Genomic DNA, 22,845 nt, shown 5'->3' with positions numbered 1-22,845 from the left:
GAAGGATTATGTTAATAGCACCTTATATCCCAACAGAATACAGATTAATCCGCCCTCTATTGGAGGTGTATTGAACTTCGTACAAAATTTCTCAATTGGAGCAACAGTGTGCATATTTCCTTTATTTAAAAGTTGCGTAAATCCTTTTTGCGTCGGTTTGGGTTGAAAAGACTACGCGGGTCGCCTGCTAAAAGAATTTTAGTTCACTGACACAAGTTTGGCGCCTGGGATGGGATCCAACCCACCGGAGCGTTCTGGTCTGAGGTTCCTATAGGAGTCTATTTAGGTCAGAGCTTTTGGCGCACCCTCGCAAAAAGATAATCTAAAAATGACCGCATTTATAGGTAAAACCGAACCCAAGGCACCTTTAATACCAAAAATAAAAACTAATTGTAAATTTTGTTTTCTTCCATGAGAAGGCTTCTCGGTGTTGTTTGTATTTTTTAATATTGCTGTTTCGTTTGGAAAGGACATTCATTTTTTGATTCGCTTTCTTTTTTCTGCTTGATTTTTTGTTCCAAAAGAGAATTTTTCTGTACAATTTTGTCTTTTGTGTATAAATTTAAAATTAGGTTTCATTCTTTTTTGTTTAACAATTTCAATTGGCCCGAAAATAGTTGTTTTTACAATTTAAAAGCGTTACCAAAATCTGGATATATGTGGTTTCTCCATGTGTTAGTGCTTAATCGTTTGGTTGTGAAATCTGTAGTTGTTACTGTGGTATTGGGAAAACCTTCTCATCCGCTCTCCACCAACATCCCTTTGAGGTCTGGTTATCTCTTCTACTCCTAACGCAAAACAGTCACTGCAGAACCCGCCTGACGGCGAAGTGTTCCGCATTCAACTCTCTTTTACAATATAGTTTGATGGTTTTTGGAAATTGAATTTGCAGATGATCATCAACATGATTGGAATTTAGAATCTACGTGTGTTATCTTTACAATAATAGGTATTATTTATACAACAAGTACTTTTAATTTGGGTTTTGAGTTTTTGGTTGCCTTGCTGAGTCGCAACCGTCTAAAATTTTGCACTATTAGATTGGATTTAATCTTATATAAAATTCATCGTTCTACAGTTTAGAGTATAAGTATTGTGTTGTGGTTTCTCTTTAGTATTCGATGGGTAAAAAATTATGCTCTCGACTTGATTTAGTTTAGCTTAAAGACACATCTTAAATACGTCTATATATAATATAAAGTGTTCCTCGTTTTATCAGTGTTGTGTTGTTTGTTATGGTTTGTTAAACGTAAAACACTTGTTGCTTAGAAATATACCTTAACTATCTGATTTGATTTATACTTGGACTTGTATTCCATATTACATCGTACAATAGTGTTTGCTTTTGCTGTTGATTTTATGCTTAAAATTAGACATTGAATTTGGCATTTATTGCGCATACTTGATAATAATTAACATGATCTTATCTTTCCCCATATAATTGTAAAGTTATTTACAAACAATTTATCGCCTGATTTGTTGATTACGTATATGAAGACCACTTGCGGGAAGGACAGGGAATAAAAATCAAATTAAGGCCATAGCTTCTGTTTAAATGTTCTGACAGGGTTCCGAGGTTTTGGATTAAAAGTTTGAAAATTTTCTTTAAGTGTGCGCCTAAACTAAAGCTTTTGGAACTTGTAAATGCTGGACTAGCTTTCGGAACTAAGGGCTGTACAAAAATTACATGAGTTTTAAAATGAAGAAATATTCTAAAGTTGAAATTTAATTATAGTTTGGCACTTGGCCGGGGCAGCTTTTAAATCATTCAGAAAAATAGTTACAATTACTTGATATACTTTAGAGGCTGATGCATAAACTAACCTAAAAACTAAATGTGTACGCGCCGTAGAACAAAATGTTTAATTTGAGTAATATATGAGAAAAGACTACTAAGAGCTAGATTCACAGGAAACTGGACTTGATGATCATCACAAGTGTGCGGGTGTGTCAGTGTCATTGTTATTGATTTTGTTGTGTGTGCTTGATTTAATGGTTTGCTGTTATTGCTGATGCTGCAGTTTGATTTCTGTTGTAAATGTTGGTGTTTGTGATTTTGTTTTTGTCGTTGTTTCAGTCCTTTGAGTGAATCGGTATCACATATTTATGTCCGTACGGACTTTTGTACTTAATGCCACAATCACGATAAAATTTATCCGGTATACCTAGATTACATAAATACAATTTGCCACAATTGTTCGTTGATGTTGCTGCTGCTGATTTAGTGGCCGCTGCTGCTGCCGAAGTGCTAGCAATGGGCGTCGGTGTGGCGGCAGCCGAAGAGGATGATGATGCTGTTGCTGTTGATATGCCATTCAATGGTAGTATGGGTAGTATTGAGTACTTGATAGCCACCTCATTAATGCCACATGGCGGCGGATCTACGGCGAGCACAGACGCGCTAAGAAGGTAGAGAATGTTTAGGTGCTTCAAAAGTGTTAAAACTTTTTCTTCTTACCGATTTACACTAAGCCATTTCCTGATCGCATCCGATAAATTAGCGGTGTTAGTCGATAATATCACAAGATCTGGCGTGGGCAAGGCTATAGGAAACACACAAAAAAAGAGTCGTTAATTAGTTTGTTTAAGTGGCTGTTCGGCGGATAATTTACTTACCATCTACTGAGTGAACTATGACATTGCCAGTTGCCTTGAACAGGGAAATCTCTGTACTGCTGCTGTTCTGCTCCATAAGTTTAGCCTGCTCCACGTACAGCAGCACGGTCAGGCCATGCGAAGCAAGCTGGCGACCCGTGGCTGCTCCGATGTTGATTGTTCTGCAAGTATTTCGGTCATATTCGGTCGGAATGCCACAAGCCCAGCAATCTTACCTCATGTTCTTGACACCATCGCAGATGATGGCTATCTTCGGCCACTGGTGGTTGTTGGCCGGCGTCAGACGTCTGGCTCCGCCGAGCAGTGTTATGGCCAGGTCACTGGCCCCGCGCGCCAATATGTCGATCTGCCTCTGCAAGGAGAGGCCCGCTTTTTCGGCACTCATCTCGATCTTGTTCCGAACGTAGGCCGGAATAGTGGGAATGATCAGACCGTCGTCCGTCACAAAATCCTGGCTGCCATCGAACATGCTCTCGATCTGGCGCAGCTGCAGCGGCTTGCTGGCCAGGATATTCTCGTCGTGCCGGTACTTTTGCTCCGGCTGATGATGATGGTTAACGATGTGCCGAACCACGTCTGGTTTCTGGTGCGTCGACTCGATGTCATCCCAAATGGCCTGCTTGTTAAAAAGCGCCAGATTGCCCTCAAAGTCAAAGTCCTCATGGATCAGTGGATCATCCGCCTCGCCGCCAAATGTCTGCTGCACCTGCTGCTGCCTCATGCTACTCTCCCTTCGAACCCTATTACGCTTGTTTTTCCCGTTACCGTTGCCATTTCCATTGGTATAAGAGCCGTTTCCGTTTCCATTGCCATTGTAAGAGTTGCCGTTCCTTCTGCCATTGCCGTTAGTATTTCCATAGCTTGAAGCTGCCGCCTGCTTATAAAAGCCGTCTCCGTTACTGACGATATCTATGGGCCGGCTGCTGCCCAACGACAGCCCGGCTGCCTCGCCGCTGTCCCCGCTGCTGCTGCAGTAGCTCTCCCGCGTGTTTGCTACGTAGGCACCCATTTTCACCTCCACCTTCGGCGGAATCATATTGCCAAAGAAAGCGGCGACACTGTTTGGAGTTGTAGACATTTGCGGCTGCTGCTGAGCACTGGAGGCTCGAGATGTCTGCGGTGTTCTGGTTTGCAAAACAAAGATAAAGGTTATAATAAAGAATAAGAGAGAGGATAATTTGCCTATTTTAAACAATGCCATATAACTTCGGGAATAGCCGAATAGGTCAATCGATTTGGTTCAATTTGGTTCCAAAACGAAGGTTAGACAGCCGAAAAATTAAATATTAAATATGGCTCATGAAAATGATCCACAGTGTATTTTAATAAGTCTGCCTATATAACTTAAAGGTTTAAAGAGCAATACCTCCGAGTGCCATTGGGTCCGTTGGTCTCGATTAGCTTCAGCTGGTGCATCTTGTCGCTTAGTGCCGAATTGAAGTTCCCACGTGAGCCCGAAGAACCCGATGCAGCGGACGCATCCGACGGTGCCGCTCCTGTCGGTCCTCTTGCGTATCCGTTGGTCTTCGACCGCGGCGTCGATGGCAGCTCCTGCTCATGATCCTGTTCCCGAAACTGCTGCCTCTGTTGTTGCTGCTGCTGAAGCTGCAGCTGTTGCTGCTTTCCAAGGATGTTGGAGAAGTGGGGTAACTTGACAGGCGTGGGCTTGTTGATCACCGGGTGCGGGGCCGTATGCCCATCCAGATCCTGCTTCACGGGCTCGATGAGATTAATGCTTCGAATGTCCGTGCACTTGAGGACCACCTCGGCGTTCTGCTTGCGCAGCGGTACTCCATTCCGGAAGGCCCTTACGATGGTAATCTCTTCGGCGGAGATCTGCTTGATCAGGCCCTGGAACACGCCCAGGACCTCGTCACAGGCTATGGACACCGCACAGCCGATCCAGTCTTGATCCGTCGGACCCATGTAACCAGTTTTTGGCGTTCCCGCTGCAGATGCGACAATGTGTTGGATTGGTGTGTTTGTTTTCGCTGGCTAATGTTTGGTTTGTTCGAAATGTTGGCTGGCTTTTGCGGCTCCGCTTATGTTGTTGTTGTTTTCTTTCCTAATACGCAATTTCGCACTAACTACGCACCACGCACCTCTCTTCCTCTTCTTCCTGCTGCTGCACAGCCGTTGACTTTCAATTGTTTTGATGGCTAAATGGCAGGTATTTATGTGTTTTTTTGGCTCTGCGGATGGGGGTTTAAATTCTTTCACTTTAAATCGCTAAATGCACCAAAAATTGCAACACTTTGAGGGTAAAACTTATTAGATTTCTCGTTTCATTGGGATTTTCACTGCTTGCGTGTGGCCGTTCATCTGTGGTGGGAAATGTGCAACAAATACCAAATCCGCTGCGTGGCAGGTTACGTTTAAAAATGTTACGGAAAGAAAACATGACTTAAGCGAAAATATTTTATACAACGCCATTTACTTTTAAATAAAATAGTTCAATTACTTGGTCTGATTTGTTTTACAAACATCAAAAAGTATTTTAGTTAACTGTAAAGGCTTTTAGGTGGTACGGTAATTTTAAGGTGTTCGTACACGGTCACTCTGGCAGTTTTGTTCTTGATTTTGTCGCCGTTTTTTATGTGTTTCCTGTCCGGTGTTTAAATTGTTTTGGATTTCTCGAGCAATATATATTTATATTCTGCAGTAGCCGACCGATATCGGCGATCAAGCCGCTGCAGCGGTTAAAGTGATCAATATTTAATAAAATAGTGAAGTGCATAGTTCAGTGTGTGAAAAGTACGTGATGATTTTCCGCAAATAGTAGATAAAGGCAAACCCACACGCATACCAGTGCAAAATATATACATAAATTGGCCGAAATTATAGCGCCCCGTGCGTGTGTGTGAACGTAAGTGGAAAACTTGGGCGAACCTTTATGCTTACCATAAACGGTGTAAAAAGACATGGCGTTGAACCCTTCGCGCTTGGCTAATTATTAAGGAAAATGTTTGGCTTTTGTGCTCTCTCACCCACACTCTCTTTCACACAGTGACCGCACACACTAACACAAACAAACGGGAGCAGGGCGGGCGGTAGACAGAGATGGCATCTAGCACAAGTACCGTTGTGCACTTTGTTTGCCGTCTTTGTTGTCTGCTCGCTTTTCTTGTCTTCTCCTTATCCCCTTCTCCCTCTTGTCACCCTGTCACAGCCTCCTCTTCCTCTTGTTCTTCTCCACTCGTGCCTTTTCTCGCTTAATTTGCACTTCCGCCTCACACACATGCACTAACCACTTCTCCACCCCTTTCTCTTATTGCAGAAGCTTCTAAAAAAAAACATCAAACAATGTCGGCACGTTCCAGCGGCATGGTGGCCGCTGCAGCTCTACCCGCTTCATCTTCTTCCTCGGCGGCCGGTGGCGATGTACCACGCCCACCGCCTCGCAGGCGGGCAGCTTCTGTTGCAGGACAACAGCAAACACGGCTGGAATACGGCAACGGACACACGCCACGTCGATCGTTGGCAGCAGTGGTAAGTTTGCAAAGGTGACCCGAAATATGGTTCACTCTTAACGAGAAACGCCATTTAATCAGATCAGTAATGGAGTTAACTGGTTGGAATGGTTGTTATTCTTGACACCTTGCACCTTACAATCTCAAAAGATTGTTGTGATAACAGTGAATTTAAATATGGTTTAGCTTCATAGAATGTTTTAATCTTAAAGAATAGGTATGTACATACATGAACACGTTTTTGTATTTAGATTGTTGGGTTAAATATTCAATCAATTCAGTATTCACTTGTGAAAAAAAATGAACAGACTTAATTAGATAATTAAACAGAAAAATTTTAGGAACCATCTTTGGTTACTTCCGATGGGGCCATGTATTATTTTTTGAATTGCGGGGAAATGTCTTTTAGAAACTTTAAATTTTAGAGAAAGCATAATATTTTATCTTATACAAATTCATTTAATCTTCCTTATATGTAGCCTTATCAGAGCTGCTTCAGATCACCGAAGTTTTTTTGGATGCCAATTCAAAGTTCTCTAATTAAATTTTTTATAAACCACAACATGGGATCTAAAATTATTTTCTGTGTGACAAATTTAATAGGTATTCATCAAGCAAGTGCTGTGGGGGATTTGGTTTGCCTTATCTGTTTCCCCGCTTTATTTCGTGTTTCTATTTTTACGATGTTTTTACTGGTAATCTTATCTGCAGCTTGCCAAACAGCTGAGTCGTGTAGATGGGCCCTGGTGATAAAATGGGTATATATGGAAAAGCCAGGGAAGCCCAAATTTCTTAGGATGGCGGAAACCTTAAGGTTTCTATTTGCAATCCTCAAATTTGATTTTTCTTTAACTCCAGCCTAATACGGCTAAAGTGGCACCTCAACGAACCTGAAAGCTTGTGTCCAACTTTTCTCCAAAGAATTAGTAACTAAAGTACTTTAACTACGTCGTGTAGTTATTGGCGTTATATCAAAATTCGCAGCGACTTGTAGAAAACTGGTGAATGTTTCGCTCTTAAATCTCGCAAAAGTACACAAAATTATAAGTTAAATGGCTTAAGTAGGTAACGGTTGATAAATATATATCTCTTGCCAAAATTGTATTATTCCAGAAAGTATGAAGAATTTTATAAACTTCTGAGAGTATCTTTTCACTTGCACTTTTCACTTGCGTAAAAGCGCTCGATAAGCAGCCGCCAGCAAATAAATCGGCCTTAAGTGTTGTTTATTTAGTGTCTGGAATGTGCTTCTATTGTTTTGCTCACTTGTGTAAACAAATAATTCGCTCGGCATCTCAGGCCGAACGGATCTAATTTATTTATCTCAATTCGCCAAAAGATGCGAGCCACTTGAGCAGTCATCGGCATCTTCGGACCTAATTGAATTTATCAACACGGTTCTTGGCCGCCGCCTTTTGAATATACTAAGTGTGCGTAAACTGTCTGGGTCTTTGTTACACAGAGAAAATTAAGACAGAATGGCTAGATCTCCTTATACTAAATTATAATCATTTAAAACAAATTAACACTTCTGGCCAAATAAGGAGGGGAGTTGTCTAACTGGTTTATCTTCATTAATGCCACTGTGACGGGCAAAGTTGGGATGCTCCCGCTAATTGGGCTCCGTTATTTGGGTTATTTAATCCAATTCGCACGTCAGTCGATGAGTGGTGACGTCGCCCAATAGACACACCTGTCGAAACGCTCAACGTCACCGGTTGTTCAACGAGTTTCCTTAATGGCCCGGTTATCAGTCAACAGTCGGCCAATTACAGCCGGTTAATTTCATTTTGATCCATTGCGTCAGCAGCGCCGGCAGCAGTCAAATGTCAACAATAATTGATGACTGTCCTACTTAACCGAAAAATGTATGGGAATTGGGGGATTCCTAATTTTTATTAATCTCACAGAAACCAACTGCAGATATTGACGCACACGCAGATACTTGTACTCACACCAACTTACTTTGCAGCCCATCAGCTGTTATTGTTTTGTTTTGGTTTTGGACACTTGTTCGCTGGCAGCTGTCAGCAGGAGAGGGAGACAGCAAAAGAGTAGGATGGGGCCGAGCTACTATTTTGAAAAGCTTTTGCCCAGCAATTGAAAGCTTCTCGCTAAGTGTTGGAAAGGGCGTGCCAGATTATTTTTTGGTATTTTTCAAAATTGAGTATTTTAAAAAAAAGAAAAGAAAAATTCTAAATACATAGTTTGAATTTTTAATGATGTTAAATAAATTTTTTTTTTCTATACCTACTAAAATAAGATCAATTGTTTAAATGCTTAGGGTATTTATATTTGAGTAATTTATAATTTATTTAACTGCTAACTTGACTTACATTTACATTTTTTTCCAACTTTTACATTTAAGCACAGAAAAGAGTATTGAAAGCGGTTTTGTGATGTGAAAAAAATTTCTAATGGCAATGATGGTTGAAATCTATAACATTATTACTATAATGTGCTAGTGGAGTTTAGCCGTTTTATGTTTTTTTTTTCCAAATTTTTGGTCACACTAGCCGAAATCAAAGCTCTGCATTGGGGCAGCTCACGTTCTGGCCACACTGCTTGGGGAGCTGCATTCATTTTATCTTAGAACGCGAAAGCGCGAAGTTCCGTGGTTCGTGCAGCGGCTGCTGAAAAGTGTTGCTGTTGCTGTTCCGCTCGCACTCACAACCGCACAACACCTCGCTGCGGGAGCGAGCGAGAGAGGCAGACATTTACGCAGAACATGTTTTCGCAATAGTGTTGGTGCCGTTTGTTGTTGTTGTTATTGTTTCCATCGCTTAGGGCCGTTAATAAAAGATAAATAAGTGAATAATTGAATTATAAATATAGGGGGCACAGCCACACACTCACGAGTGGATTATATAGATAAATTTATAGCACAATACCCCTGAAACGTGTTAATTATATAAAATAAAAAGTGAATAAACGTAAGGCAACAATTTGTGCTGGCCAAAAAAAAAAGAAATCTTGACATCGAAATGAGAAATCTAATTTCTTTCCACTTTTTCGTACGCCCCTATTAGTCATGCATGCCAAAAAATGTGTTTGGCGACTGGGAATGTGGAGCCTGATTCTGCCCTGCCTCTTTTGGCCCTAACCGACATTACGTATACGCAATAAGAGAAATAAAAACAAAACGTAAATTGTTGTGAAACCTGTTCTGTTTTTGTTTTTTGTCGCCGTCTTCAGCTTGCAGCTAAACAAAAAGCAAAACCCAAAAGTTCGTCCGAGATACCGAAATAAATCTTGTGTGTGCAAAAAAGTGAAAATAAATTGCTAGAATTGAAAATTCCCTCTGATCAACTTGTTTTGTGCAGTTAAAACCGCCAAAAACTGCGAATATTTCGTTGGTGTTTTTATTTCTTTTCATAACCCCCACAGTTTATTGTTCAATTTAGTTTGAGAGGAGTGCACGAAAATTAACACAAACACAAAACGTAAACAGAGGAAGACGAGAATCGGCATTGAATAAAGCCCGAGTTGGAATCGAAATCTAAATCTACATCAGAATAAAAATGGCCGAGTCAACAACCGCATCGCCATCGGTGACGAGCGAAGATGGCCAAATCCATGGCTACAATAACAGTGATGTAAGTAACTGGCGAGAGGAGCGCCTCTCTTTTCCATTCTCTCACCAGTCCGTGAAAATGGTACATATGCAAATGTTCGAGCCTCTGTGTGAGTGTGCTCATTTTCTTTAGCCGCTAATTGAGCCGCCTTTGATGTGCCTCACGCGCCGCCCTGCTCATCCCACCCAAGCCTCCTTTCCACATTCCTATATCTCTCGAGATTTTTCGGCCCAAGGCCTTCGGGTTATTGATATTTTACGGATAAACATTGAGAAATATCAGATGTGATCGACGAAACGGGAAATGCAAATTTTTGGGGCCTGTTTTCACATTCCACTCCCATCAGATTTAGACCTTCCTTACACCTGCATCGAAACAGTTTCTTTGGCCTTGAAGTACTCTCTACTTTTTACGGCAATCGAAAATTTAGTTCTTAAACCAAAAGTGGGCTTAACCATTTTTTTTTTTAAACAAATTAATCTAATTTTTTTAATGAGGTTTTAAACATTTCATATAAAATTTTTTGATTGAGTCTGGGTCGCACTGACTACTAATCTTTTCAGACTTTTTTTGTTTCTATAAATGACTTACAATGTGAAATGCTAAGATTTTAATAGGGTTTTTAGAAACCTGTATTTCAAGTAATAATAATTTATTTTTAAAAGTACACACCGTTTGCGTGGATGTGATTTGGACCTTAAAATAGATAACCTTTTTTCTTTTTAGGAATTGCAATTCTCGGAACCAATAAAACTAAAAAGCACCTAATGCGAATCGAAAAATAATTTATCTTTCCGATAACAGAGGCTTGTGCCTGCAATTATAAACGTCATAGACATACTATATATCATCGTCGCAGTTGAACAAGTTATTTATAGCTCTGAATATATTAGACAGATAGGTTTTCCTTATTAATTGTCTAATTTCTTTGTGCCCCTCATGCATTCAGTTTTTCTGGTTTTTGTTTAAAATTAATTCATCAGGCAGATGTGTTATGGCTTCTCTCCTCCCCTATTTTTGAAGTACTTATTTCGAAAACTGTTGAGATATTTATTGACTAACCCAGATGGATGGTAGATTGTCAATTTGAGTAATGAAATTGCATTGACCTCTAAAAAGTAGTGACAAGTGAGGGGCATCCACCAATCAATTAGGTTAATGGCAACGGGTAAGCTTTAGGCCAAGCTCTTTTTTGGATGGTATGATTTTTCTGTAGCTTTTTGTGCGCATTAAAATAACAATTGATATTCAAGTTGATTCAATTTCGTTGTTGACTGGTATTTATTATCTCCCATCAGCATTTCGTTTAAGCCGTCTGTTTGAACAGCAGACAAAACGTTAAGAGCAACAAAATGGTCTTCCGTCGAGCGCCTTGACTTATTCGGCTGCCAATGTTTACTCTCTCTCTCACTTTGGCTTATCAGCGCACAGCTGGATGACTACTCACATATATATTTTTATAATTCATTATTCATTCACTTGGCACGGAAATAAAAATGGAGGAAACTTGTGGCCAATGTGAAATGGTTTGAGGAGGAAAAGTGCTCGTTGTACTGAGGGCAAGAAAACTGAGGAAGGGCGCCAAGCTGTTTGTATGTCACATGGTCATCCGAATGGCACAAGTCAACACCTTGCCATTTCCGATAATGAGCTCTTGGTGCTGGGCCAACTGATAACCGAATTTTGCTACGACTTTAGCTTTCCAGTAGCCGAGAAAATCGGAATCGTATCAGTGGGATTCGTGTTAACAAATTGGACACCAAAAATGTGCGATAGGCGAACGAGCTAAAGTCGAATTCCAAAGAAATAAAGAACAATTCTGTTATAAGCTGTTATCAGGGCAAGGGGTCACTTATAATTTAAATGTTTAGGTAAATGATTTAAGTTTGAAAATAATTGGAACTAATATTTTTACCTGTTAAATCTTAGTTGCTTAGCAAGTATTATTTTTTATAACCGTCAAAAGGCATTCATAAAACGGATTTCTGTTTCTTTTTGCAAAAATACTAAAAAATTGATTCAGTTCCAAAATGGCATTTCATTAGGTGAAGATGGATCACTGCGTCGGACATCCCTTTTAATTAACGCTTTCCCCTCCCCCTTGCCACGCCCCCTGTCTGTTTAGTGCCAAACAAGTTTAAACCGCAAGAACCGTTTTAAGCTAATTTCCCTCGGTCCCAGATTTAATGGCTAAAAATCAATTTAATGCCAGCTACGACGTGGCTCAGTCGGGGTATTTAACTCAAACTGGGGAACTGTGACAGCTGCGAGGGAAACTGAAGGCATGTGAAAGGATCCTGGAGAGGCCTTGAGGGATTACTCGACTCCGGGTCACCCGCTTGGGCTGATTGATTGGACCTTTTGTCCAGGCCATAATCGTATCCCAACAACGGGGCATCTGGCATTTAATATTGCGCATTAGCTTAGCTCTCCTCATCGTCGACAATATAAGCGCTTTAATGATGGTAGCCAGTCACATTAATTAAGTTATTAGCATACAGTGACAGCTGGAGTATCTACTTGCACACGCAAAATAAATATTTCTCAGTTTGAACTATTTGAAGTTTTTTATTTTTAATATTTATTACTCTTTGCTTCTTTCTTGACTGAACATTCCAAATTTTTTAATTAAATTAGGTATTACTTTTTTGTTCTCTGTGCTTTTAATTATTGCACAAGAGGGAAAAGCCGCAGATATTTTAAAGGGCCAGCCCCACGCGGTGAAAATCAATAGCGCAAGTTCATGGAAAATGCGGAACTGGCTGGCAACGGACAAATAAAAATACAACCCGTCAAAAACGGAACAAAAACAGAACAGAACAGAACCAGAATGGAATAGTTTTCCCGAGCGTGTACAAAATGGCACATGTAATGTAGGGTCTAAAAAAAAGAACACAGTCAGGGTCATGCGGCGGCCAACAAGCCGCAACATGCGAGTTGCTGATATCTGATCCAGGGGGGTCGGATATAGATATGGCGCCGTCTGGTCAGCCACCGAGGGGGCGGCGGGGGACTTGGGTTTGCTCTTCACTTTATAAACAATGTCGGCAAATTGAATATTTCATGGGAAAGCCTTTTAATGGATACAAGTGCTGGCTGGCTCTCAGCCGAGATGAGTAGATAAAATGGGTTTTGTTTAACTTTCAGGAATGCAGAAACTTTTCTGCTCCACTGCTCCACCAGCGGAATGGGGTGCCACGGACTATAGGTGTTGGTCTTTTTGCAATGTGCTTAGCTCTCAGGCAAATACAAAACACCCTGCAGTAATTGCGTTTCTTAATTGGCACTCTCCGAAAGGGAAACGGAGAACGTTTTGTTTGAAATAATCTACAAATAACTAATCTATATTTACTTTGAAATTTCTAGAATGACAATAGTATAGTATTCTGTACAAATTCTAGAGTTTTATCGTACTGACCTTTAAGACAAAGCTCTAGGGATTATTTATTTATTACTACAACTATATTGAAAATCGAGCTTGTGGGAGGATATGTCCATCAACGTTTATATTCCCCATTCATATACAAACCTAAAATATTCTTGCACAATAATTTATGACATGAAAAGCCACTAAGCTTTGAGGTTTAACGTCAAACTTTTGCTCAATTAACCTAATTCTGAACTCTCCAGCCGCCTTAATTTGGCCACAGAATACGTAAAGATGTGAAAATTGTTTTTTTGAGAGATGCCTAAATTTGAGTTTCGCATTTCAACGAGAAATGCCAGCTGCAAACTGGGCCGCAACCGCAATTCTAGACCCCAGAGCCCCAAGGCCCGAAGTGAATCACAACACGCAATTCAGCTCAAGTTTGGGCCGCATTCTCTGCACTAGACAATTGCTTGATGACTCTCTTGAACTTCCACGCCCCCTTCCCCTTTTCCCTTTCTGTGCACCAGCAGCAGCAGCGGTGCTTGTGTCAAGGTCGTGGAAATTATCTAGCCGCGAACCAAAAAACAATTATGCACGCGAATGTATAATGCAGATCCTTCAGAAAGCATTTATAAGGAACTTATGCGCGGACAGACCGTCGTCCGTCGACCGTCGACCGTAAAATGCATGAAATTTTACCCGGACCGGGGGCACACGCGGCGTATGCGTAATCGCGGACATTAAGTATACGCCGCGTGGGCCAGGCTTATGGCCATTGCCGTGGCTTATTTATTTTCGATGTGACCCAGCTGGCTGCTCCGCTGCGGCATTGAATTCCTGTCCGCTGTTTTTCCCCAACGAAGCGTGCACAAGTGTCTCATTTGTGTCGACTATTTTTACTTATTTTCCTGTTTTCTCTTATTTTTTTTTCGCCCCTTTTCAGAACGACTCTGGCGACTCGTATCACCTGCGAATTGTCGTGCTCAGCGGCCTGTCGCTGGCCAAAAAGGATATTTTCGGCGCCAGGTGAGTGAATCAGCTGCTAATTAAGCCAATTATATTGCGGCTAATTAAAATTCATGCTCTCGTCCACAGCGACCCGTATGTCAGAATCGATTTGAACACAATCAACGGTGATATTAATATTGACTCTGTTTTGACGAAGACCAAAAAGAAGGTAAGCACAATAGCCGTGGCAGCATTAACCCGTCTTAGTTGGACATGGGTGACATGGGCAACATTGGGGGAGCTTATCTTATCTACCATGTTTGGTTCCACTTGCCACACTGCTCTACTGAACGGGAGGTGCAACAGTACCTTGGGGGAACACTTCTTGGCCTTGATTGCACGATTTGAAATGTAAACCACACAGAGCTTATCATTATCGTGTGGGCATTATGACTAACGCTTAGATATCTGGCGATCGTAGACATGTTTATTCCGCATACACAGCTTTGAAAGGCAGAGGACCTCTTGAGATAATTTTAGTTTTAATTGTAATACTAGTTGGAATCGGTAGCGGAAGTCGTTAAAATTTTACTTTTAGCTTTTCACCACAATTTAATAGCTTTTAAAGCGATAATTTCATTTACAGTTTATAGGCCTTTTAAATTCCGTTTTATTTTGTTTTCAATTTTGGTCAAAAATTGGTTACATTTTTAATAAAGGTGGATAATGGGGAAAAATAATTATTAACTATGCTTTGAAATCTTCTGAGAACCTATTAAAATCAAAAATGTGTTTGGAATAATTTTCAAAATCGTTAATGGATGTAAAAATCCAAGAGAAATACCCAATTGTTAAGGACTTTTATAACTTTTTCTAAAACCGCCTTCCTTATGGGATACTTTGAAATGATCATTATCGTAATTGTACAGTAACATCGTTTTCGTTTGAATCCTTTCCCCACAGACACTGAACCCAGTCTGGAACGAAGAGTTCATATTCAGAGTAAGTGAAGCGCTTTGTGGAAATGATCCGCCTGCTAACTGGTAACTGGTTTCCTCCTCGTTTGACCAGGTTAAACCGTCTGAGCATAAGCTTGTGTTTCAAGTATTTGACGAGAATCGCCTGACACGCGACGACTTCCTGGGCATGGTGGAGCTGACCCTGGTGAATCTGCCCAACGAGCAGGAAGGCCGCACCATCGGAGACCAAAGCTACACTCTGCGCCCGCGCAGGTCAGTAGGGTAGGTTTATATCGTTTGCAGTTTGATTTTGTTCCTTTAATTTCAGTTGATTTACACACAACTACATAGCCATAATATCTAGTTATGTATCAAAACCAAAAACCAAAAACCAAACCAAACCAAAACATTTCAAAGACAAGCGCAATGAATTGAGTGCGTGCTCCTGAAACCAAACTTAAGGCAGATAGAGATTGGTGGAGGAGCAAAGATCTCGTTTAAGTTCTCAACCCGTTGTAGTTAGATTTCGTTGTAGTGCTATAAAGTATAAAGTTTACGTGTTTTGCTTTTCGACCTCACCTTGTTTATTGTTTATCACCACGCCCCTTCCGCCCAAGTGCAGTCTTGAATTGCCATTATTGCCATTATATTTTGCCAACGTATTTGTCGTTATCGTAGTAGAACACTTTACCCACCATTAGATTATAATAGAATCGCTTTTCCATTGAGTTTTCACTTGTGTTCACAACTTTAAGACCGCATGACAATGCAAAGTACTTTAGAAAATTATTGAGCCATTTAATCGGAAAACTACCTCTCGTTCAGGTGGAAAATGCACCGGACTGTCAATATTTTGTTGTTTTGTTCGCTATTCAATACTTGCACTCATTTCAATAGAATCTAAATTGTCGTATAAGGCTAAGAATTATTTTGTGTTTGACTTACGTGACTAAATATCGTTAGTAATTAACCGCTTAATAGAGAAGCTAAAACACATTTCGCAGAATAATCTCACATCTTAATTAACAAAGTGACTCACACCCAGTCGAGCGGAAATATTCGATTAAATCTTTTTGATTAAGTCCCATGAGTGCTTTCGGCAAATGGCGTTCTTATCATCCGACTTGAGTTTCGATGAAGTGAAAGCGGGTTTAAAGTTGCTAAGCGCGTCGCAGTCCATATGTAGTATCCCACTTGTATCTGCATACGTGTATTTGGGTTGAGTTTATTTTTAGTTACGCTTAGTATACGTATAATACTTATTGTTTTTGACCCGTGTGCGTTTGTGTGTGTCTCCCATGTGGTGGCTCCCTGGCATCGGTGGCGGTGGTGTCTGTGCACCTGTTTCGCTGGCTCATTAATATTTACCTGTTCCCCCTGTTTATCCTCCTCCTCTGACCAGCAGCGCCAAGTCCCGCATCAAGGGCACCCTGCGCATCTACCACGCGTTCATCCGGGAGACGCGGGAGCAGAGCGAGCCGTCCAGCGGCAACAGCGACGGCGAGTGGGAGCACGTGGAGGCCACGAATGCCGGCGAGACCTCCGCCCAGCCGGTGAGTATTCCTGCCTTCGTAGCTGCGCCTGCAGCCGCCTTTGAAATGCAAATAATAATCGTGTGGATTGTCCCTCGACAGCAGCACTCCTTTCCCACTGGCGGACATGATGCCCTGCCCGCTGGCTGGGAGGAGCGCCAGGATGCCAACGGGCGCACGTACTATGTAAATCACACCGCCAGGACGACCCAATGGGAGAGGCCTACAGTGTAAGTTGTGGATCAAATCTGGAGCACCTTTCTCCTTCCCTTTCACCCTTTTCGTGGCACTTTGTTTGAGCAAAGAAAATCAGCAATGTTTACTTATTTACCAGGGTATTCTACGGCTTGATTTTGTTTATGAATCACACCTTTTTTTTATCTTGCTTATATCAACTGTAATTTGTCGGATTCGTTACAAAAATTTTAACAGTTACAGCATTAGAAATGAAAAGAATTAGTGTTTGTTAAAATTTAATTGCAAATGATTATTGCAAATTTATGACATTTTGTTATGTTACATCTATAGAAATATCCTTAATGTTACCACCAAAAATATTAATATATAATAAACAAGTGCTGCAAAAAATGAAATCGAAAGGTACAAATAAGGGCAAATAAACCCTTGCAACTTATCTTTCACTAATCACTTCATTCTCCTTGCAGTTTAACCAGCAACAGTAGCCAATCCACTGACCAGTTGGCCTCGGATTTCCAGAGACGATTCCACATCAGCGTGGACGAAACGGAGTCAGGACGCTCGGCGGTAAGTGAAAATGCCTGGTTCCGGAACTCATTGAGGAGGTTTAGTCCACCAGGGAGAGTTGCGTATTGCAATATACTCTATGTATAATCAATTATTTATAAATATTTATAATGCATGTGTGATGAGCATTTGACTTTTGTGCATGATCTCTTAAATTCCAACATCGAACACCAACCCATAACACAACGCACACACCAATCGCACTCGAACCGACTAACCCAATAACCAACCACAAACCGCAGAGGTCGAGGAACGCTGCTCACATGGAGACGCTGGCCAGCGAGGAGAGCAGCGAGGATGAGGATGTGGCTGGGAATGGAAATGGCGATGGGGATGGGGAGGAGGTGGTGGATCTCCAGAACAATCAGGCCAATTGTCTGCACTGCGGCGAGCTGCACGACAACGAGGAGGACGCTGACGAGGAGCAGGACCATGACCAGGAGCTACAGCCACCCACTCCCGAGCCACATGCGACTCCAGCCACATCCCGAAAAGCGCAAACTTGTGATATACTCGATAGGAACTTGTACCTGACACGCATATTCGTAATGGCAAAGATTTTTCACGTCGATTAAGCGTATCGCCAGTTGCTAGACAAGAAGCTAGTTGTACTATATCAGTTATTAAGTTTCCGTTGGAGAGACAAAGACTGCAGTAGATTTTGTGCCACATCTTCGTTAGGCTTAACCCCACTTAGCATTAGCATTGTAGTTGTGTAGTCGCCTAGTGGCCAACATTAATGAATCCCTGTATGTACGTAGGACACCATCAGTCGCAATAGTTTAGAGGACAATAACAATGCTGCTGGCTTGGAAGCAACACCAACAGCAACAGCAGCGAGCACACCGACAACGATCTCAACACCCAACACACCGACGAACAACAACAATGGATTCCCCAATGGCCCAATGGCCATGCTAAACGGTCAAGAGGCCGCACAAACCGATCCCACAGTGGACCACACCAGGTTAATATCATTCGCCAAGCGTTAGCAGCCAAACCCATCCAAACCGATTCCCCTCTGTCCTCTGTCGGTGTTTTGTCCGTGACCCGAAACAAGACTCCCACTCCCCGAGGCGCCTTCACTTCGCAGCCAGCCTTCTAACCGCCATCCGTTGTGCTCTATCTTCCATGAACCCCATGAACAGTTTCGTTTACAATTCCCTGCGACATCCTGTCGCCCATAGGCAGCCCGAAATCTCAGCGACCAGTCTGCAGAACGATTTGCGGCCGGTGCGCGAGGCGCCCGGATTGCCGGACTTGGCCATGACCAACCTGTTGACGCGGCGGGCCGCGGCCAACATGGCCGGCGCACGTGGTGCGGGACGACAGCAGCAGCGTCGGCGACAACAGATGCATCTGCACATCCAGCAGCATCAGCAGCGGCAGCAGCAACAGCAACAACAACAGCAGCAGACTAGAATATTGGTTAGCAAGTCTTAAGCACACGCACATTACCATCTTCCGAAATTAGAACGAAAACCAACCCATCCACATCACCCATTTCACTTGTAGCTCGATGCGGATCACCGCCAGCCGGAGCTGCAACATCGGGGGCAACAGCGGCGATACCAGCGACAGCAATCGCCACATCGGCCACTGGTCAGCACCTCACCATTCACACTCGCATCCCAGCACTTGTAGTCTAAAAAATGGTTGTCTTCTCTTGCTCGTTCGATTCTGTTCTGTTAGAAAACATACTCCCAAACTATTTGGCGTCTCAAAATCTGTCAGTGTTCGAAATACCCACATATCTGTGTTTGTTATGTGGCATGGGGTAATCCAGCTGGAGGAGCGGTAAGCGGTAATCCGAGTCCATCTCGAGTGCTCCCCAGAATCAGCGCGTATGTGTTGCATGTTGCCCCAAGTTGTTATTGGTACCTCATACACTGCTTCTACTTGCAGCTTTTTGTACAATTAGTTGCGGCTAAGTTCTTATGATTCGTTTTAATCTTTTCTATGTTTGCATGTGTGGCTTGATTTGTGTTCTTAGACCGACTTTCAATTTGATAATTCGATTTTAATTTGATAAACACTTCTTTTCTGTTTCTGTTTCTTCCAAAACCAACAAACAAACAAAAATACCTTACGCAATGCAATGCATCCATATGTATACATTATCGAATAAAATAATCCATCCCACCAATGACTAGAATGAAGACACCGATCACACAGACAGCCACAATCCCTCCGACATCTCAGCTCCGTCCACACGACGCAATTCCGAGGAAGACAACGCGGCTGTGCCTCCAATGGAACAAGTAAAGTCCAATTCCCTCCTATTTTTGTCCCATCCTTAATGCACACGAAACGTAAAACGTAAATAAGTTCGAGATATGTTTTATCTGCATGTGCCAAGGATATTATCAAATGGGGTCCCCTTCTAACAAATGGCTAATGTTGTGTGGCGATCTTGTCTTGCAGAATGCTGGAGGCGAGGAGGAGCCGCTGCCTCCGCGCTGGTCGATGCAGGTGGCCCCCAACGGAAGGACCTTCTTCATTGATCACGCATCGCGGCGGACCACTTGGATCGATCCGCGGAACGGTAGGGCCAGCCCAATGCCAAATCAGACGCGTCGCGTCGAGGACGACCTGGGTCCTCTGCCAGAGGGTTGGGAGGAGCGGGTGCACACCGATGGACGCGTGTTCTACATAGATCATAGTGAGTAAAAAAACAAGTGGGTTGAGGATAACCCAAAAAAAAACTAGATAAGGGGCCAACTTGCCTTTAAGGTATACGAATAAGTGAATGGTCTTCATGGAATGCTAGTTATTAATTAAGCTGACATTTATAATTGCTGCTTTAAATATTTGCCGACCGCAAAGATAATAATACTGTGCCTTATCTTATTAAGACCTAAAGTGCGAACTTCATAAGTATTTCATAAAAGTTGATAGTTTACCTTCTTTTGGTCTTTTAACAGTCGAGTTAACTTTACTCTCTTTGCAGATACGCGAACCACTCAGTGGGAGGATCCGCGCTTGTCAAATCCAAACATCGCCGGACAGGCTGTGCCCTACTCCCGAGACTACAAGCAGAAATACGAGTATTTCAAGAGTCATATTAGAAAGCCTGTAAGTAGTTTTGATCAAATCATATTTCTGCAGGAAGATTCTCTAAACATTGTGCATTTCTTTCAGACAAATGTACCAAATAAATTTGAAATACGTATTCGTCGTACATCGATTCTGGAGGATTCGTACAGAATTATAAGTTCGGTGACCAAGACCGATTTACTAAAGACTAAATTATGGGTAGAGTTTGAGGCCGAAACTGGCTTAGGTGAGCAAACCAAAATCATTTCTCGTCTTGATATACTTAAAGAAATTGTTTGATCGCAGATTATGGTGGCCTCGCTAGGGAATGGTTCTATCTGCTATCAAAAGAGATGTTTAATCCGTACTACGGACTCTTTGAGTACTCTGCCATGGACAACTATACGCTGCAGATAAATAATGGCAGCGGTCTGTGCAACGAAGAGCATCTAAGTTACTTTAAGTAAATATATTTGATATTTAATGTATACCTGTCTTCTAACATTGCAATTAAACTTGCAGATTTATTGGCCGCATTGCGGGCATGGCTGTGTATCATGGAAAGCTGCTGGATGCCTTCTTCATTCGTCCATTCTACAAGATGATGCTGCAGAAACCCATTGACCTGAAAGACATGGAGTCTGTAGACACGGAGTACTATAACTCCCTGATGTGGATCAAGGAGAACGACCCGCGCATCCTCGAACTGACCTTCTGCCTGGATGAGGACGTCTTCGGTCAGAAGAGCCAGCACGAACTGAAGCCGGGCGGCGCCAACATCGACGTGACCAACGACAACAAGGATGAATACATCAAGTGAGTCCGATAGATGACACCAATGAATTTAAAGACTTTAACGCATTTCCTTTCCCCAAAGACTGGTTATCGAATGGCGTTTCGTGGCACGTGTCAAGGAGCAGATGTCGTCCTTCCTGGACGGCTTCGGATCGATTATCCCCCTGAACATTATTAAGATTTTCGACGAGCACGAGCTGGAACTGCTGATGTGCGGCATACAGAACATCGATGTGAAGGATTGGCGTGAGAACACTCTGTACAAGGGCGATTACCACATGAACCACATAATCATTCAATGGTTCTGGCGGGCGGTGCTCTCCTTCTCCAACGAGATGCGTTCGCGTCTGCTGCAGTTTGTTACGGGCACGTCACGCGTGCCCATGAACGGTTTCAAGGAGCTGTACGGCTCCAATGGCCCCCAGATGTTCACCATCGAGAAGTGGGGCTCGCCCAATAACTTCCCAAGGGCACACACCTGGTGAGTCTGGGGACACCCTCCCCTCATATCCAATAAAAACTTTGAGCTAACGAGATTTGTTCGCAGCTTCAATCGCCTGGACCTGCCGCCCTATGAGGGCTACCTGCAACTGAAGGACAAGCTGATCAAGGCCATCGAGGGCAGCCAAGGCTTCGCTGGAGTTGATTAATAACACCGGCAACGGGAGTGATAGCGAGTGGCTGTGGCTGGAGGTGCATCAGCAGTTTCAGCAGCGCCAGCAGGAGGAACAGCTACAACGATTACACACATCACAAGAACCGCAGGATCAACAACATCGACGACTTGAGCAGCAGCACCAGCAGCAGCAGCGAAATCAGCGGCTCAACCGCAACCTCATTGCATCCACTTGGGATAGCACCGCCAGCAGATCGTGTACTTATTTGTTCGTTTGCTTTTGTATTATAATCATTTTTGCTAGTTTAGTGTTATTTCGTATGTATTTTAACTAGGCGCCAAAACTCACACACAACACACACACACACCTTACACAAGCAGAGGAGAGACGGATCCAAATAAAACTGCGCATGGTGAACCACAAGAACCTAACAAAGAGTCCAAATTATATATAAATATATTTATTACATTGCCGACAATTGTAAAAAGTTGAAAACGTTTTACAAACTAAGTGAGAAGAGAGGAACCCAAAGCGAAGTATTAAATCTATGGAGTCAAAAATATATCTTCTATGTATATGCAGAGAAACCTTTTTATAATTGTTATTTTTATGCGCTATTCCTCTACATATGGCCACAGCAAATACCTAAAGGCGAAAAAAATAAAATGAAATGCAAGTTAATATTTGTAATCTGATGGATGCATATTTTTAAACAAATTAAATTTTCTATTCTGTATAACTGTGTGTGTATTCATAATAATAATAATGTTAGTTCGTAAAAGTCGCTCTTTACTATTTAATAAAAAGACAAACATCAAATATATATAACAAAAAACTCTGAAAACTACAACCTTAAAAAACACAATCAATGATTATTGTATAAATGTTAATTATAAACAGACACACATTCCAAATGTTGATTGCGAAAGAGAAACTCTGCAGAAGGAGGCCTATATGATAATATGATTATTAAACTATCGGAAGTCTATAAAAATTAAATTTTAAAGTCAAATAATGGTATAATGGTATATGGACTGGAACTTCTGTTTCGAAGTCAAAGGGCGACACAAAGAAAATAAATACCAATAAAAAGGTTAATTTTAAGTTATTCAAACTTGAAGTATTTCTTTTAATAGGCGTCAATGGTGTGTGCGTTTCTTTT

The 22,845-nt window shown here is 42.0% G+C and overlaps 2 protein-coding genes across 17 annotated transcripts; one reads left to right on the top strand and one right to left on the bottom strand.

Moving 5' to 3' along the window:
• Positions 1-397: 397 nt before the first annotated feature.
• On the bottom strand, positions 398-4,970 carry LOC108099841 (enhancer of mRNA-decapping protein 3). Its single transcript, XM_017203487.2, has 5 exons — positions 3,983-4,970; positions 2,832-3,740; positions 2,617-2,777; positions 2,459-2,543; positions 398-2,401 (listed from the first exon to the last, which is right to left on the bottom strand). Exons 1-5 carry the CDS (start codon positions 4,540-4,542, stop codon positions 2,074-2,076), a joined length of 2,043 nt encoding a protein of 680 aa, XP_017058976.1. The 5' UTR covers positions 4,543-4,970; the 3' UTR covers positions 398-2,073.
• Positions 4,971-5,164: 194 nt separating this feature from the next.
• On the top strand, positions 5,165-22,791 carry LOC108099839 (E3 ubiquitin-protein ligase Nedd-4). 16 transcript variants are annotated; one of them, XM_017203471.2, is made up of 20 exons: positions 5,165-5,370; positions 5,894-6,105; positions 13,975-14,057; positions 14,127-14,208; positions 14,943-14,981; positions 15,051-15,220; positions 16,341-16,491; positions 16,573-16,700; positions 17,136-17,235; positions 17,997-18,202; positions 18,384-18,663; positions 18,751-18,837; positions 19,389-19,496; positions 19,660-19,897; positions 20,186-20,310; positions 20,377-20,518; positions 20,578-20,734; positions 20,794-21,087; positions 21,149-21,547; positions 21,614-22,791. In XM_017203471.2, the coding sequence occupies exons 2-20, from the start codon at positions 5,920-5,922 to the stop codon at positions 21,714-21,716; spliced, it is 3,078 nt and encodes a 1,025-aa protein (XP_017058960.1). In that variant the 5' UTR covers positions 5,165-5,370; positions 5,894-5,919; the 3' UTR covers positions 21,717-22,791. The 16 variants fall into 16 exon arrangements, with proteins under 16 accessions (XP_017058960.1, XP_017058965.1, XP_017058964.1 ...); XM_017203476.2 differs by having other exon boundaries at positions 5,165-5,482; positions 15,051-15,211; positions 16,344-16,491; positions 16,576-16,700; XM_017203475.2 differs by having other exon boundaries at positions 5,165-5,482; positions 15,051-15,211; positions 16,344-16,491.
• Positions 22,792-22,845: the final 54 nt, after the last annotated feature.

This window comes from Drosophila ficusphila, unplaced genomic scaffold (genome assembly GCF_018152265.1).
Source record: "Drosophila ficusphila isolate 14025-0441.05 unplaced genomic scaffold, ASM1815226v1 contig_106, whole genome shotgun sequence".
Lineage (NCBI taxonomy): Eukaryota > Metazoa > Arthropoda > Insecta > Diptera > Drosophilidae > Drosophila > Drosophila ficusphila.
This window is presented reverse-complemented; position numbering and strand designations above follow the sequence as displayed.